Genomic DNA, 18,311 nt, shown 5'->3' on the forward strand with positions numbered 1-18,311 from the left:
TAGACTTCACTTATGCGCTTGGACTGTGTAGTATTTCTAATTATGTATTTTCAGTCTTCAACAGTTTTACGACAAACAGACTTTCTTGACTTGCTAAATTTTCTCTTAAATTGACAAACACGTGTAATTCATGGCTTAATTCCAACAGGATCAAAACATTATTTGTCTCTCCCCATTCACAACCATACATTTTTTTTTTCCGATATAAGGTCCCATAGGGTCCACTGGAAGGTAAAAGAGACTTTGCCTCTCTTTCTGCGCCATGTGAGACTGGAAAGATTGACAGGTGTAGCAACCATAACAAGGGGAGGGGGTTAGCTACCAATCAATCCCAGGGCTAATTTTCCAGAGGGGGTGTGACTAACGGATGGGATTCAGGAAGCGGGACTTAGCTTTCATTTTTTTTAAATGTATTTTATGCACATGAATGCCTGTTTGTTTTTTGTACATTTCTTTTTATGTTTCTAATGAATCAGCATCTTGGTTTCAGAGTTGCTGATGAAACCTCTGACCTCTCTGTCATGGTACAGTCCTGGGACCACTGCCCTTATTTCTTACTACTCAGGAGTTTCCAGCTGGGAGAAGATATGGTAATACTAAATTACTCTGGTTCACAAGCCATTTTTATAGTCGGACAGCTGGTTATGGTATCTAAATTCTGGCCAGTTAGAATGATGAACACGGCCGCACGGAATCTGCGGATATAAATAAACTAAGATTAAAAGAATGTTAAAACATCTCCACCACAAGCAGAAAAACAATCAGCTAAATTCCGCAGATTTTCATTCTAGACCACCGCTGTAAACTGTAAAATAATCACCAGACTCCGTTTAGGCCTGGTGATGAAGTACGTTGATTGGATGTTCAAGGATAGTTTAAAATTTAAAGTTATAATGTGTGGAAACAGTTGTCATAGTGCATCAGTGTTACTTTAAATCCTTGATGAGCCCGATGACAACTGTGTTGTCTGTCAATAACAATGTGTCGTGCTGTACATGTAGGATGTAACCCCCCCACCCCCACCCACCCAACCTACTCAGGGGTCCCGAGCCCCGGAACACTACAGGTAATGGAGCAGTAATCGAGCATTATACTAACAGGGAACACACACTGTTCCCTGTTAGTGTGATGATCTAGTGGGTTTACTGTGAGCTTTTTCACTGTGTGTAAAATAAGTTAATATTTAAAACCCCAGGACGGTTACAACAATTAGAAGAATATGATTATTAAACATTTAAAACGACATGAATGTGTCAGCTCATGTGAACATTACAAAGAGGAATAAAGCTGAATGAAAGACAGATGTGTAAGTGTCTCTCTCTCCTTCTGGGTGTGTTTCTATACAGAACCTCCAGAAATACCAATAAACCAGAGCACAGTTTTCTCCCATCCCGGAACGTTGTGTGGACTATCCAGACCCTCCTCTGCAGCGCTGTGGAGGAAGGTCTAGCAATGCGAGACTAGTGCCCATGTGACTTGCATATATTCAGGACAACATCTCTGAACGCAGTGACGTTCACCCTTGAATATGATGTCATTCATCTGTGAAAGTTCATCTCGATGGTTTCAGTATTCTGCGATGCTCTAAGGCAGAGATCTTCAACAGGTGGTCCGGGGTCATTAGGGGGTCCTTAGAGTTACTGCAGGTGGGGCCACAAGTTATTGTTGAATCATTTAAAAAAAAAAATGTTTTTTCCAAAAGTTAAAATATGTCTTAAAATATAAACACAGGTCCAACATTCATGTATTATTAGCAAAGACAAATCAGCCTATTTGTGATTTGTTTTGAAATTTACACACATTGATGACATTTCCAGATACAATTAAGCTTCAAGGATATACTGCTACATGTAGACTTTGTAAAACTATGTGTAAAAGCTTTAGGCCGCCCTACACGTCATTGTAGGCCCAGTTTAATCTCTCTCTCTCTCTCTCTCTCTCAGCAGCCCAGGTCCGAATCCGACCCGCGGCCCTTTGCTGCATGTCGCCTCCCCCCTCTCCATCTCCAAGCTAGCCTGTCAAATAAAGGCCATAAAAGCCCCCCAAAAAAAATCAAAAACCCAGAAAGGCCTGTAGGCAAACTTCTCCCAACAGCAGCTAATTTGAGTTTAAAAAATCATCTCATTTTATTTGTTGATCATTTGTTTTGTATGTAAAATCCTGCTAATTAACCAGTAATATAGCTGTCTGATAAATGTAGGGAAGAAGCAAAAGTACAATATTCCCCAATGGAATGTAGTGTAGCAGAATATAATGAAAAGAAAATGAAAATACTCTTATTATATACATATTTTTTTAATTGTGATTAAATACAGTATTTGTTAGATACTGGGTGCAATTGCAGCCCATTTCTGAAAGTTCCTCTGGGGCATTCAAATGTAAGGATTTTAAATGTGTTACCATTGCTTTTAAATAGTTACCCACACACATGATGCAGCTTTAACATCTAAGATTATATCAGAAGTTTAAGTCAGGTGTTAAAAACACAACTGGACCAAAAGCGTCACACATTATCATTTACTTCAGGTTGTCCCACTAAGATTTAAACTTCTCTTTCAAAGATGACACTGTCAAGAAATTGCGGAAGACGATTAGGGCCACATGTGAAAAATGTATTCAAGTTCTGAGTTTAAAGTCAGAATTCTGAGATGTTTCTTAGAATTCCGACTTTGAACACAGAATTTTGAAGAAAAAAAATCTGAGGATAGAGTCAGAATTCTGACTTTTTTTTTTTTAAGAATTCTGACTTTAAACTCAAACCTCAAATACATTTTTCACGTGGCCCTAATCCTCTTCAATAAGAAATACATAAGGCAAACAACGTCCACTTCATTTTCAGTAAAGGCTTTGTATTAGGCACTGGTGCGGCGTCCTGAAGTCAAGCCAAAAAAACAAAACAAAAAAACTGTAGCGACATGTAATATATAAATTGGTTAAACACACACAAAGACATGAATTTAACATATTTAGGTAAAAGTGCATCAAGTTACCAAGCTCTAACCACATACAGTACATGTGAATACACACTGAACAGATATGTTAAACATGACAGGCCATTTAAATACAAACAGCTAACTAATGGACTAATGGAACATGTTATGTTGTGGACAAACTGTACTGCCTGGTTGATCTGGGACAGACATAGATACTGTGGGACATCAAAGGAAAGTGTGACCAGGGCTTTAAATTGACACCTGCCGAATGCCAGTAAAAAATACTTTTGGCAGGTAACATTGTAAAGTTACTAGCCAATTTGGCCGGAGATGAATGAAGCAAATGACAGATGATAGATAATTTTCCCAAAAGCTTGATTTACGAAAATCAGTACTGACAGCATTATCTGTCAGTTAATGAAGACCCAAGGGTGTAACATTGGGTTCAACATATTTTTTTTGGGGGGGGTTTGAGACTTTTAGCAAACACTTCATTTCCTGCGTTGTGGTGAATGTTTATGCAAGAATTTGTGCAAAGTTATGGTGCAAACGTCTTTATTTATGTAAAGGAAATTATTATTAGATATTTGAGGGGGTTGCACTGGCCAGTTTTGATTATTGGGGTGGTTGTAACCCCCCCATCCCCCCTTTAGATTATGCCTATCTTGGATGATCGCTTGGCCAGTTGCAGCATAGGTGCACTCAGCTTTTGTGCAAAGGGCTGGATTTTTTTTAGACATTACGACTTAGTGAAAATTAAGATGTCATCTGCATATGGGTGGAGATTCTCAAATGTGAGCATCAGTTTGACTTTTGGTGTGTAACAGACAATAGTGCCAACTAGGGATGTCTGCATCAAGTTATTTTGTATTCAGTATGTGCCGATATAGAGTCCGATCAAATACATATATTTACCTAAATGACACAGCCAATCAGTGCACACTAAAGCACCAACTTATTTCAACTGAAAAAGAAATGTTTTTGCCAAGGATGCTAAGTATACATAACTATATAACAGAAAATATGAAATGTTGATTAGATACATATCCAGCATATTGAACAGGTGTGGACTATTAAACTTGGCACACTTTATTTTTCATGAGCTACTTGATCCAAATACTGACGCCCCTAGATTAAAACTATAAAGTTGATCATCATAAATCATTGATATGATACAAATTAAAGTTTAACTGGGAGAATGTGGCCCCGGACATATCACTTGATTTAGATTTTGGTTGATTTAGTTTGGACTACAAAAACGTTCAGTCTACTCTGATTGGACAGTGGTGTTACAGAAGGGAGCTTCTTCCCTCACAGATGACCTGTAACTGAGTACAGACCATAAACTTAAAAAAATGGTCCAAAGAAACTGGTCCAAACAAACCGGGCAACAACCAAGTTTAAATGCGGCCTGCCATCAAGTTACTTACGGAGTTAACATTAATTAATGACAGCTGAAGAGGATTAGGGCCACATGAAAAAAATGTATGAGTTTTGAGTTTATTCTCAAAATTCTGACTTTTTACGCAAAAAAACCCCTCAAAATTCTCAGAAAAAAGTCAGAAACCTGATAACAGACTAATGTTACCATAGCAACTACCAGCAACGGGTGGACTATACTGTACATGTTGCCTCCTGTTTACCCCGGCACGCGCATGCCCAGTATAGGAGAATGTTGATGAGATATGCGGTTTGGGAGTGTTAGTTTAAACGGAGATTAGTTCTTCTACTGGAGCTAAAAACACTTGTGGAGACATAAAGAACTGTGATTTGTCAGTTCAGGCTGCTTGTGTTCCTGCTTGAAGCCGTATGAAATGAAGGAGCAATATATTTCTCTATTAAACCTATTCATTTATAAATCTGATTTGTCGAAATACTGTTGTCTTTTTACTGCACTGAGCCTCTACATTTACTAGGCTTCTTCTATTAATTATTACATAAAATAAAGTATAAATAAATAATTTCGGGTGAAGGTCGACCGGTCTGTTCAGTAATCTGAGATCAAATGGGTCAGATAGGTAGCTGAAGCTCCCTGTTTTTGATTTTAGTGACTTTTGAAAAACTGTCATGTTCATAGCCATTTGTGTTGTGTGTTGCATGTGTGCACAGCCAGTCTGTTTGCGGGACACTGTTGGTATCCAGGCGACAGGGATGTGTCAGACGTCCCGCTGGGGTCACGGCGAGGTGGGGGACCCCCCCTCCGTCAGGGTCTTGAAGTGGACAGACAGAGCCTCTTCCTCTGGGTTCGGCGGACGCCTGAACTCCTCCTTGGTGATCAGGTAGCCCAGTAGCACCCCGAAACCCACCAGCAGGATCCCCAAGGTGTTGGCCAGCACCCCCTCTGGGGCGAACTGAGAGTAGGTTGGCCTGGGGAGGGAGGGGAAGAGAGCGAGAGAGAGCGAGAGAGAGCGAGAGCGAGAGAGAGAGGCATAATCATAATGAGGAAGTTCCATTCAGCTGGATTACATTGGTGTGCTGGCAGAATTGTCAGAGACAAATCTCAAACAAATAAAACTAAAATGACTAGCATTGTTGGATACTAGGGCTGTCCCAAATACAATTTTTGTGCTTTGAAGCTTCAATACTGATCAACATATTTGACAGCTTCAGTGGTGGGGGGGGCATGGTTGCTGGACAGATCAGGACCCAGGGCACATTCAGAACAACAAAAGCAGTCACGGCACGGTTGCGTGGCGGTGGGAGTGCCACTTAAATTGCTATTTTGTATGAAGTCCTGTTGTGTTATTTAACCCCCCAATGTAGCACTAGCAGACTTGCGACCGCACTTGAAGAGACGGGGCAGACTGTGCTTTGTTGTTGCAGGAAACGGTCGGCTGTGACACAAACAATTTTAGGGCAGTTCAGTTCTTGTGTTTGGTGTTTTAAAAACCTTCTCGAGGCAGTGATGTTTCCTGTTTCCTGAACGGGACTCTCACACCGCCTTAAAGTGCTCATATTATGCTCATTTTCAGGTTCATACTTGTATTTAGAGGTTGTACCATAATAGGTTTATGTGGTTTAATTTTCAAAAAACACCATATATTTGTTGTACTGCTCATTGCTGCAGCTCCTCTTTTCACCCTGTGTGTTGAGCTCTCTGTTTTAGCTACAGAGTGAGGCATCTCACTTCTGTACTATCTTTGTTGGGAGTCGCACATGCTCAGTAGCTAGGTAAGGACTACTAGCCAGTCAGAAGCAGAGTATGAGGGCATGCCATGCTAGCAGCTAGGTGAGCATTATAACGTGTGTTACAAAGTGACGCCCGTTCGTCATGGAAGTAAAGGCTGGACTACAATAGAGCTGTTTGGAGCAGTTTGTGAACAGTGTTTTCTGTTGGAGATGGTAAGTCCCTTTGGGGTGGACTTTGGGCTTTTTCACTTTGTAAACCTATAACATGCACAAAAAGATATATAACACAATAAAGGAAAGGGGAAAAGCCAAAAAGCATAATATGAGCACTTTAAAACACACCGACAAGTCTGATTGACAGTTCCATGACTGGCCACCGCGCAGCGTGATGTCGGGTTGCGTTTCTCCAAAAGTTAAATCCGTCTTGAATTTATTACAGTATATTTGAATCCCAAAATTGAAAATCAAATACCTACCCAACGAACAAACGAATGAATATCCGAATAGTGGAATAATCAGATCCCGTGGTTTTTACAATGATGAGAAAGTAGATGATACTGTCAGACATACATGATGCTGAAGAGGAGTTTCTCCGTGATGCCGAGCAGGCTGCTCCCTATGGCCATAACCAGCAGAACCAGACCGCAGAACACATGGATGGGCAGGTATGAGGCTCGTAACCATGACGACGCAACAGGAAAGAGGAAGAACAGCAAACCCATCACCCACTGGGAGAAATAGGGGTAAGAAAAGTTAGTGTTACTGTTTGAATCCACATTAGAGTACAGCTATATAGTTAATAATACACAGCTATTGGGTGCTCGGCTGGCCTATAGAGGCTTAGTCCTCCACGAAGAGGTCACAGGTTCGATACCGAACTGCAGCGCTTTCCTGCATGTCATTCCCCCTCTCTCTCCTCTTTCAGCGTCTGTGCTGTCAAAATAAAGGTCTAAATGCCAAAAAAATTAGTTTAGCATAATTTAGCAGAACATCCAACTGTTGTTTTTTATTTCTTTTAGATTATTTTTTGGGGCTTTTCTGCCTTTAATGGACAGGTGAGAAAGGGGAGAGAGGGGGAAGACATGCAGGAAATCGCCACAGGTCGCAGTCGAACCCTAGACCTCTGCGTCGAGGCATAAACCTCTAAACATATGTGCACCTGCTCTACCCACTGAGCCAACCCGGCCACCAACTGTTTTTTAAATATTGTGTGTGTGTGTGTGTGTGTGTGTGTGTGTGTGTGTGTGTGTACCTGTATGATGAATAAGAGTAAGGTAGCCATGCCGCACCAGCTGTGTAGAGTGTACATGTCTGGGGTCTTTGATGCTCTGTGGAAGTCAAACACAGCTACAATACCTACACACACACACAAAAAAACAAACACACATTTTTTACCTCTGAAAAGGAGATTACTGTACACACTATAACTTAAGTATCTTTTTCTTTACATCAGTATTTCTCTCTCACGCAGACGTGCACACTGGTCTCACCTACGATGCTGATGATGAGGGCCAGCAGGTGGATGATGCCGTGAAGCACCTTTACGTTCCTCTTCGCCTCATGGCGGAAAACTCTGTAGACCAGGATGGCTAGAGAGAGAGAGAGAGAGAGAGAGAGAGAGAGAGAGAGAGAGAGAGAGAGAGAGAGAGAGAGAGAGAGAGAGAGAGAGAGAGAGAGAGAGAGAGAGAGAGAGAGAGATGAATTTAACAATAATTCAATTAACGCCCACTTTCAACACTGTGTTTATCAGACACACAGCGTTTCAGTCCTGGTCCTTTGTCAGGCGTCAAACTCACAATGTAAAGCAACATATCTTTATACAGATATCCAGTATCTAAATGCACTACTATTAAAAGACAATCAATAATACAATAATGGAAACAAAATGCCCAACAAGAATACATGGTTTTATCTTTAAATGAGTAAAAACATCATCATTGAAAATAGGAAAACGATACATACACATACATACATACATATATACACACACACACACACACACACACACACACACACACACACACACACACACACACAGTATCAATGTGTGAGACATCAACATATAAGAACATATGTGATTACAACACATAAAAGGTGTAAAGATGTGCTGACAGGCCTACAGAGAGCATACATGCATAGTGTGGAGAAGCCAAGCCTTTTGATGGATTTTCTTTTATTAGAGCAAAAGTTTAAACTAAACACAGTTAGCATTTGTGTTCAGTGGTTCAGCATTGTGATCTAATCCTTTTTAGCCACCTGTGCCAGCAGCTTTATGCCATTTCCACTAAGCAGCTTCACATTTCTTTCAGTGTTTTTTTTACACTTCCATTTGTTGCTTTCAGAGCTAGCATAAACACCACAGTGTGTCTGACTCCAAAAAAATGCATCACATGAGAATCACATGTGAGGCTTTTAGAAATGTTCTGTTCACCATGTCCACTCTTAACAATTCAGGAGTGAAAATATCCTTAAAGTGGCCAAATATGCTGATTAAGTGTGGATACAGATTGTAGGGAAAGAGACAAATGTATCGACATTGATGTGGATGGGATCTGAGGCAAGAGAAAACAGACCTGTGTGTGTGTGTGTGTGTGTGTGTGTGTGTCTGTCTGTCTGTCTGTCTGCGTGAGGACCCCCCTCAGGGTGTTTCCATCTCATCCTAACCCCCTCTCGTCCCCGTCTAATGTCCAGCTGACCTTTTCTTTTATCGCTCTAATGCAATCTGGATCTGTGACAGACAGTTGTGAACCAGTTAAATTAATCCGGTTACTCTCATTAGCAAACGTCTCCAGGGCTGCAGGCGCGAAAGCAGAGAGGAGAAAAAAACACATCTCCCTTTGTCTTTATTTACTGGGACCAGGACCGCAGATATCGCCAGGATATGCTGCAGTGTAAGCAGGCAGCTTTACATCATGGAAAAGCTTGCCAAAGTTTACCATTTTAAATGCATTCTTCTTTGAGGGACATCAGGGACAGATCAGCTGTGGAGACCTTATCAAGACAGATAATAACTTAATGACTTTTGAGAATGGGAGTTTAACTTCCCAAGTTTCCCAATGCTCTTTGTTTTGCTGCTGTTATGTAGGGCTGAACGATTTTTGAAAATGTAATTGCGATTTTTTTTCCCAAATATTGCGATTGCGATTCAATTATTTTTTTAAGCTCTTTGTCTTCTGTATTATTCAACAAATAATAATATAATAATTTATAGTATGAACACACAATTACACACTAGACAGTTAAATAAGTAAAAATATAGTATAGCATCCACACACACACACACACACACACACACACACGTGTATTTTTTTACAGTGCACAGAGAGGAGCTGCCTCCAGCCCCTCCCCCTCGTGAAGTTGCGTGCTGCCGTGTGTACTTGTTCAGAGAGGCTATCGTTACGTTAGCATGTTTCTGGTGTTCTTGCCGTGGGATTAACTGTACTAATAAAACTGTTGAAACACCGCAGCCACGCTACTGTGAAAGCTCCCCAAACGTCATTTATCAGTCTGATTGTTACCCCTCTCAGTGGCAGCTCCTCCACTCATATCTTTATAACGGAGCTAACCGGAGCTAACCGCTAATCAGAGCTAATCGTTGCCAACCAAGCCTTGAGTTCTGTGTGCCTGTATCCATTAACTGCATGTATAGACTCAAGCCTGAATAAAACCCTTCATTTTATTAAAATGTCTGTAAAGGTTTTAAACTACAACTCAGAGTTGTTTGAATGACAGAAATCAGCTCAAGGTACGGCGTAGCGTTAGCGTGCTAGTTGATGCTTTCTCTGCGGAGTGCAGACTGATTTGCTCTCGCGAGTCATGTGACCAAATCGCAGCCTTTGCGATTAGGAAATCGCGTTTTAACATATCGCGATATTATCGCAAATGCAATTAATCGTTCAGCCCTACTGTTATGTGAATTTCTCACATGTTCCAAACTCCCAAACATTTTCAGCAACTAAGAAAAAAATATCAGGTGGAGGATACACAACAGAAACTTCTTTGGCCTGTGTTCACTTTAGATAAAACCAAGCCCACTTTTGAGAACGAAAACCTATGCAACCAGTAGGAATCGGACCGGATAAAACGCAAATTTCGGTTCCTCATTTCGGTTCCACTTAATGTGTCGACTGAAATATTTGCCCTCTGTCGCTCCGAAATGGACGTAAAAATATCACACTTCCACTGTAGTCTACCGTTAGCTAGCTACCGTAAATGTAGGCTACTCTTAAAATGCCATATTTTCCCTCTGGGCTCACCAAAACGGATGTAAAAGCATATTACGGCTACCACATCTATAAAATGATATAAAAAAAAAGAATCGGTTTAGGAATCGGAATCGTTTTAAAAGTACCAGTACGGCATCGGAATCATAAAAATCCAACGATACCCAACCCTACTCATTTTCTATAACCGGTGTAGCATGATATAATTAGCAAGCTAGCTAACAATTTCCGGACGGCTGGCTAATTAGCTAGGTTGCTAATTCATCCATGCTTTCTTGCTACACTGGTTACAGAAAAAGAGCCGAACAAAGTTGTCACTCATCTGGTTTCCTCAGAAGCAAGTGCATTTATATTATGTTTACATAATTTAACTGAAGTGCTTTAAGCATATATGTTATGTTTATGTTATTTAACTGAAGTGCTTAAAACATGTTATGTTTACATGATTTAAAGCTATAGTGCGTAGTTTATTTCTCCCTCATGAGGAATTCTAAGTAATGACAACAACACTCTCAGCGCATCCACATGATACAAGCCTTCTGTGATCACGCACAGCCCCCCCCCCCCCCCTCCACACAGTTGCTAGTAGCCAAGGACGACACGGAGGATTAAAAAAAAACATGGACTCTTCAGTAGAGGTAATTATCTTCACTTGAGTTTCTGCGCGTGAAAGTCGCTGGACAACACAATCTTCTGAACAGTCATACTGACAAATACAGAGATACAGAGTTGTTGAATGTAACGGACGTTCGTTAATATCAAAAAGTTACGGACTAGAGCTTTAACGCATATGTTATGTTAACGTAATTTAACTGAAGTGCTTGATTGTGAATACCAGCGTTAGTTGATCAGCACCCAGTTTGAGGGCCGTCCAGTTTATTACCGAGAGCTTGTGCATTGGCCGAGTGGAAATTCACTAGATACGTCCCAAAAAGACACACAAACTGGCATGTTCAATGATTTGAATGTCCCCTCTCCGTTTAAAATCACACTTACTGGGAGGGGGAGGGGGGTGGGGGGGATTGATGGGCGTCTGGGTAGTGTTAGCGTAATGCAACAGGTCAGCAACAGAGTGCTCGAGGCTAAGACACGCATGCACACACTCATAAGCACAGACACACACCAACAGGGAGACTACAGCATCCACGTTCTGCTTCCAGTTTCACTCAATTTACAAAATATTATCAGAAAAATGACTCAGCATAACCATGACTACAAATTGATGTAAGACCAGCCGGGTTAATCTGAAGAAATCAGTGGTGTCAGCCGATGACATAGGCCTGAGAGGACGGCTCACTTCCTGCAAGGGGCTTTAGAATCTATTTGAATGTTTTTAGTTATTTTAGTGGTGTGATTCTCTGGATGGCAATGTCTGACATGAATTTTTTTTAATGTAGCACCATCAACAGATCAAGACATCTACTTGTCCATGACAGTATTAATGGTGAGGAGCCACTAGAGGCTAACTCCACCACTCCTTTTATTATTATTCAATAGACCGGGATGTGACGCTGCGTTTTTCTTTCAAAAACATTAAAGGAATAGAGGTTATAAGCTCCCTCGTCAATCTGAAAACCTGCACAGATTTCCTTAAAACTTAATGAGCTTGTCTCATTGGTTGCTTTTAAGAGGTTGTTTTGCACATCACTTCTATTGGACTCCCTCCAGATTGTTTGGAATTGGTCTGAAAGACACACCAAAGTGTTGGAAATGTAAGACAGAGGACGGCCAATTACTAAATGTCCTATGGTAAGGTCCAGGAATTTTGTACCGGGTTACATGATAACCTATGTCGGATCACCCCGAGATTATTTGTTCTGGGAGATGGGTCAATCCTAAGCGGGATGGATAAGCACATAAGAAGCTGGGTCCAGACTAGTTTAATGATAGCCAGTTTTTTTAAGAGGATGGAGGAATGAAGGGATGCTGGCTTATGGTGTTATTTATTCATATGTTTATTTGGTTTATGTTTTATTGTCTATTTTGTTACTATTGTGTTGAATGGTCTTTAATATTGTAGTAACTGTGTCATCTTTTCTTGATTTTTGTCGTTTTGGGTGGGTGGTGATGACAGGGGGGGGGGGGGGGGGGGTGTTCATGTTGCGTGTTCTATGTTTTGTATGTTAAAATGCCCATATTATGAAAAAAAAAAAATCACTTTTTCTGGGATTTGGGGTGTTATTTTGTGTCTCTGGTGCTTCCACACACATACAAACTTGGGAAAAAAACCCATCCATGCTGTTTTGAGTGAGATACGGGTTTTTGAATGTATCCTGCCTTCAGTCTCCGGGTGAGCTGTTTAAAATCTGCAGGGCTATCTACGTCATTGGCCGAAACATTTCATGTGTGCTAACCACTTTAGCTAATACCACATCAGCTAGCTGTTTCTCCAACTTCGGTCAGTACGAGGCAGGAATAGCCGGGAGACTTCTTCTAAACGAGGGCGCGCTTCCAACTTTGCGTTGAATACCTGCAGAACAGGGACATGTAAGTAGTTCTATACAATTTCTTTTGTAGATTAGGGTGAACTCGTGTGTGTTGTAGCAGTGTTTTGCCATTGAGAACGAGGTGGCTAACCGCTAGCAGCGTTAGCGTCTAGCTAGTAGCTCAGTACCTAGCTATTGTGCATGTGTGACTTTCAACAAAGATGGGATAGAAGTGTGATGCCTCACTCTGTAGCTAAGAGAGCTCAACGCACAGGGTGAAATGAGGAGCTGCAGCAATGTGCAGTACAACAAAAATATGGTGTTTTTTGAAAATTAAACCATGTAAAACTATTCTGGTACAACCTCAAAATACAATTATGAACCTGAAAATGAGCATAATATGGGCGCTTTAAAAAAAAGAAGGAAAAAAAGAGGATGTTAATTGGCTTGGAGGCAGACATCTGGCTGGACATGTTTTGCCTGATGTACAGTATTTATGATGGTGGCTGACCTTGAAATATTTGCTGATTCAGTTTTATGTTTTGAATATTTTTGTGTACTTTGGTATTTGTTTATTTTTTTGTATTATTGATATTTACTGTAGATTCTTAATCTTTTTCTCCCGTAATTTCTCTGCACCTCCCTTGCGCTTTGGTGGTCGTTTGTCCATTTTAACATGGATGCTAAACTTCCAGCATAAGCATAACTATTACAGCTCGTGTCTCAGGGCCGGGAGTGGGGTAGGGGGTTCCTGGATTTGGTTGGGTCAGGCCAGTGCCATAAAAGAAAATTAACCAATGGACCGCTGTCAGGTCTTTATAAAAAATATCGGCGTTTCGGCCCAAAAGTGCGTGGGCCCACTGGAAAAATGCCCGTTATGCCAGATGGCCAGTACAGCCCTGGTTCAAAAGTTGTTTTAGTCATGCAACAGAAAACTCAGATTGGACAGATAGTCTAGCTAGCTGTCTGGATTTACCCTGCAGAGATCTGAGGAGCAGAGTTAACAGAGTTTAAAATGCCGTACAAAGGTGACGGACATCCGGCGGAATTTCCAGCGGCACTTGAATAATCCCGGAAATTAAACGTCGTCGATATAGACTATTTTTGACACATCCAGCAGATCTAGTTAACCTGATGAGATTCTAGCTCTAATTTAGAATCAGTTCAGAGCAACCGTGTCAGTGTGGACTCACCGTCACCCTGCAGGAAGACCAGTCCCAGCACCATGCACAGAGGGTGCACGTTAAACTCCCGCCCTGAGCCGTCCCAGGCGAAGCCCCCGCGGTAGTGACCCATCCACACGCCGGTCAGCACCACGGACGCCACACCCAGCAACTGTGACGCTCCCACCAGCCACGCAAACATGGAGCGGCCAGGACGTGGAGCAGTTTCGTCCATGATCTGAGAAAGACAAACAGAAAGGTAAATGAACACAACGGATGCCTAGGGCTGCAGCCTACTGTGTACCAAACTAAATTAGGAGATAGCCTAGAGCATCACATGGCGAAGTAAACTGGTTTCTTTAGCAGAAATGTAAATATGACAAGCCCCTGTACCCCCCTCCTCTAATTTTGTGGTTGTGGTGTTTGAGTCATTTCAGCTTTTTTTAGTGGTGCCTTTTATAATCAATTCAATGTTCAATTTGTTCTTTCACTTGTTTTAAATTCAACAAGCAATTTGTTGCATTTTAGCAGAATACTGAAAGCGACAGAAAGGCAGAACTGAGCACATTTTAGTACATGTTCCTTTAACGCCAGTAATATCGTTATTCTGACATTCAACTACGTTATAGCATATTTTCCTCATATCTGGCAGCCTTACTAAAAAGATTCAACTAAACAAAGAGGCCCACAGGTGGAACAAGCTCATAAGGTCGCTCCTCCAGTGGAACTAGATTATCTGGTGGAGGGGTCAGAGAGGAAGATGCTACTCTTATGAGAATCATGAGCAATTAGGCCTGCCTCTCACCCCGTCCATGCCTGTCTGAATGAACACAGGAGCATCTCTAACAGACAGTTCTCACCCTGGCCACCATCTCTTTGATCTTCTGCCCTAAGGGAGACGCTACAGGTCCATCAGAACACAAAACCACCAGACTAATGTTACTAGCTGAAGGCTGATTTATGGTTCTGCGGAGGCTCCACGCAGAGCTTTCGCCGTAGCCTACGTAAGCGGCCTGAAGTTTATACTTGTGCGTTGGTGTGTGCGTCGATCTCTTTAACAGAATAGCGGGGCTGACGTGTGTGTGCGTGGGGAGTGTGTGGTAGAGCGAGTGAGAGAGTGACGGGGTTTAGCTTCGGAGCGAGTAGCGACTCTAGAGGCGTAGGTAGAGAATCAAAATGTTGCTGCCGTGGTCCTGCTCAACGCCCTGCTACGCCCTGCACTGCTACTATTACTTCTAGTCATAGTTCTATTATCTTTATTGCTACTACAAATTTCTACAAATTTCTCCTAAATTAACCAAAAGTTCACAATAGATAATGCATCATTTGCATATTTAAACATAACAAAATTCTGGAAACTTGTAATACAAAATATAATTGTCTTATTGTAAGTAATCAACTGGGGAGGTTTCATGGTGATATCTATCAGTTCAAATATTTTCCCTATTCACCTGCAGCATCTCCCTCTGGTTTAGTGGCCTCTCTCTAATGGCGTTTTTCCATTACATGGTACCTCCTGACTCGCCTCGACTCTACTCGCCTTTTTTGGTTTTTCATTATGAAAAAAAGTCGCTGGTACCTGCCAACAGGTAAGTTTTTTTGTATCACCTCCGTCAAGCTGAGGCGATACCAAAAGGTGACGCTATGACGACCAGCCACTCTCGCCGCACACATGAGGCGGTACTAAATCTGCAATGGAAAATGAAGGACGGGGCACCGCGGCTGAGCCGAGCCGAGCTGAGCTGGTACTAGCAGTGGGTAAGCGCCATAAAGTAGGTAGCTTCCTCAAAATTTGACTTGCATTAGGCTACTTGAGTAGCCTAAATACCTGGGCTGTCATCAATCGATTAGTTGATTTTCATCCACAGGAACGATTTGCGTGAAAAAAAAAAAAAATCAAATTGTGATTTTTCTGCCAGGTATTGCGATTAGGATTCGATTTTGCTACATAATGGCACCTTCTACGATCATGTTAAATAAAGTCATAAAAAAATAGATGAAAGATCCACTGAAAATAGGACATTTCTGGAAACAATCTGTAATATGTAACATTATTCCAGCATTTATCTTCTGAAAAAAAACAGTAAATATAATAATTAGTGCTGTCAGTTAAACGCGTTATTAACGGCGTTAACGCAAACCGATTTTAACGGCGTACATTTTTTTATCGCGAGATTAACGTTCTTTTTGGTCTAGCAAACTTGGGAGTTTTTTTCACATGCTGTTGCAACAACTAGTAACGTTAGAAAAACTACAACCGGAAACTAAACAACAGGCACGCCGCACACCCTTGCTTGCGAGCCGGCCAAAGAGTAGTAGGCTAACGTTACGTTTTGAGTGGATGGCGAGCGCGAGACGCCGAAATGGATGGCAATAAGATTCTGAATGGAAAGTTTACTTTTAAAAAGTTGCCAAATGGTTCCATTGACAAGACCAGAGTAATCTGTGTGTTTTGTCGTTGTGAACTGAGCTATCATCGCAGCACGTCCAGTCTGAAATACCACTTGATGGCCAAGCACACAGCTGATGGCCAAGCACACAGCTGTGCGAATTAACCGCCCCCCTCATCAAAGCCAGGCGACAAAAGCCGATCCACTTTTCCATGTTGATGAGAGCATTAAAATGAGAAAAGAATAATGGGACAAAAAGAAATGGGGACATTTAGAATAGATAAAAATGTGCGATTAATTGCGATTAAATTGTGAGTTAACTATGACATTAATTAATTAAATATTTTAATCGTTTGACAGCACAAATAATAATGAAAAGAGGAAAAAAAAGGTTAAACCAAATGTTACACCAAATAATCAACTAAATAATTCACATTCGATTAACCGTCTTCACGATTAGCTAGCTAATTGCATTCTTTCAAATCGATTTTTGAAAAGGATTCATCGTTCAGCAAATAATCATGCAAAAGTAAGCAATTAAATATTGTGGTCACCAGAGATGTGCTCAGGAGTTTCTGTGATAAGTCATTCAGCATGAAAAAGCATTTCTTTTTAAAGACTTCTGACTAAATAAATCTTTGGTCGACCAAAACGACCGAGAGGGCGCAGCCCTATTCTTACTGTAGTTGCCTACTCACTTTGAGCTCTACTCACTTGCTGGCTGATTGAAAAGTAACATAACTGAATAGAATCTGTGCAAAATGTAAAGGCCTACCTAGCCTACATTGTAGCCTACCTAAAGGCTACGCAGCTGGAGCAAATCTTTTTTTTTGTTCTAAAGACCTTATCAACTCTTTAGGTCCTTGCCAAATGACTAGGCTGCATGATTAGCGGTGAAAAACACAGCACAGAGCTCCTTCACAATAAAACTGCGGGGGAATAAGAAAAGACAGAACCTACATGTGCTGCTTTTATCGTGTTTTTCTTAAGCCGAAGAGTCGTAGGCTGGTCTACGATACAGACGACGGTGGGGCAGGAATTGTCGCACCGAGCTGACAGGAGTTACATGAGGACATGAGCAGAAATGAACCGTAATCAAACGGCTTTCTGCCTGCCCGCTCACCGCCCCCCTCATCACCGCAGCTTCTGCAAACCCGCTGAAAGTCATCATATCATTACAACCTGACCAGAGTAAGTCATTACTCCCGCCCGGGTCCACACTCATCACAATGCTATCAGCACACTAACACAACCACAGCTACAGCGATAGGCTAAATATATAGGCCTATTACCGAAAATGATAGGCTGCTCCTGTAATGTTTTCGCTCCGACAGCCAGCTGTCACCTGTTACCTGGCCATGTTAGGTGTCTGTATTTCACTCTAAAGGTGACGTTATTTAACTTGTGCAATGGTGGCGATAATAGCATTTAAAAAGGCAGTTTTCAAACGGTGAAATGAATAGGAATAATAAAGTCTATAATACTTACTGCGCTGTAGCCTAGAGTCTGCTCTGCTGAGGAAGTCCTGGAGTCTAACATTTACTGATCCGCCTTCCTCCTCCCTGTGACCGGGCAGAATGTGCGTGTGTGGGCGTGTGTTTGTTTGTGTGTGTGCGTGTGTGTGTGTGTGTGTGTGTGTGTGTGTGTGTGTGTGTGTGTGTGGGTGGGTGTGTCTGTATGTGTGGGGTGGGTGTTTGGTAGTGTATCATGTGTGTGTGTGTGTGTGTGTGTGTGTGTGTGTGTGTGCTTGGAGGGGGTGGGGGTGGGGGGTACCTGTATGAAGAGTAAGACTAAGGTAGACATGCCAGCTGTGTAGAGAGTGTGTGTGTGTGTGTTTTGGATGCCCTTATGAACAAGCCCAACCTATGTGACAGCGGGACTGTGAGGAGGAAACTAAATGCAGTGTAATTTCGGATTTACAGCCTAGTAAATAAATACATACATGACTATTTTAAACCATTGATAAATCTACAGGAGCCATTGAATTTGACTCGTGTTAAAACGTCACAATAACATCAAGAGAGAGGGGTGGAGGGGACTGATGACT

The 18,311-nt window shown here is 41.7% G+C and overlaps 1 protein-coding gene across 4 annotated transcripts; it reads right to left on the reverse strand.

The window, feature by feature from the left end:
* Positions 1-4,671: 4,671 nt before the first annotated feature.
* LOC116045012 (cytochrome b561) lies at positions 4,672-17,946 on the reverse strand. 4 transcript variants are annotated; one of them, XR_004103831.2, is made up of 7 exons: positions 17,753-17,946; positions 13,905-14,112; positions 7,553-7,651; positions 7,315-7,418; positions 6,633-6,790; positions 5,054-5,300; positions 4,672-4,955 (listed from the first exon to the last, which is right to left on the reverse strand). XR_004103831.2 is itself a non-coding variant. In XM_031292514.2 (6 exons), exons 1-6 carry the CDS (start codon positions 17,801-17,803, stop codon positions 5,108-5,110), a joined length of 813 nt encoding a protein of 270 aa, XP_031148374.1. In that variant the 5' UTR covers positions 17,804-17,946; the 3' UTR covers positions 4,962-5,107. The 4 variants fall into 4 exon arrangements, 3 of the variants coding, with proteins under 3 accessions (XP_031148374.1, XP_031148375.1, XP_035850606.1); XM_031292514.2 differs by lacking the exon at positions 4,672-4,955 and having other exon boundaries at positions 4,962-5,300; XM_031292515.2 differs by lacking the exons at positions 4,672-4,955; positions 17,753-17,946 and adding an exon at positions 17,225-17,339 and having other exon boundaries at positions 4,962-5,300.
* Positions 17,947-18,311: the final 365 nt, after the last annotated feature.

Source organism: Sander lucioperca, chromosome 2, assembly GCF_008315115.2.
Source record: "Sander lucioperca isolate FBNREF2018 chromosome 2, SLUC_FBN_1.2, whole genome shotgun sequence".
NCBI classification, from domain to species: domain Eukaryota; kingdom Metazoa; phylum Chordata; class Actinopteri; order Perciformes; family Percidae; genus Sander; species Sander lucioperca.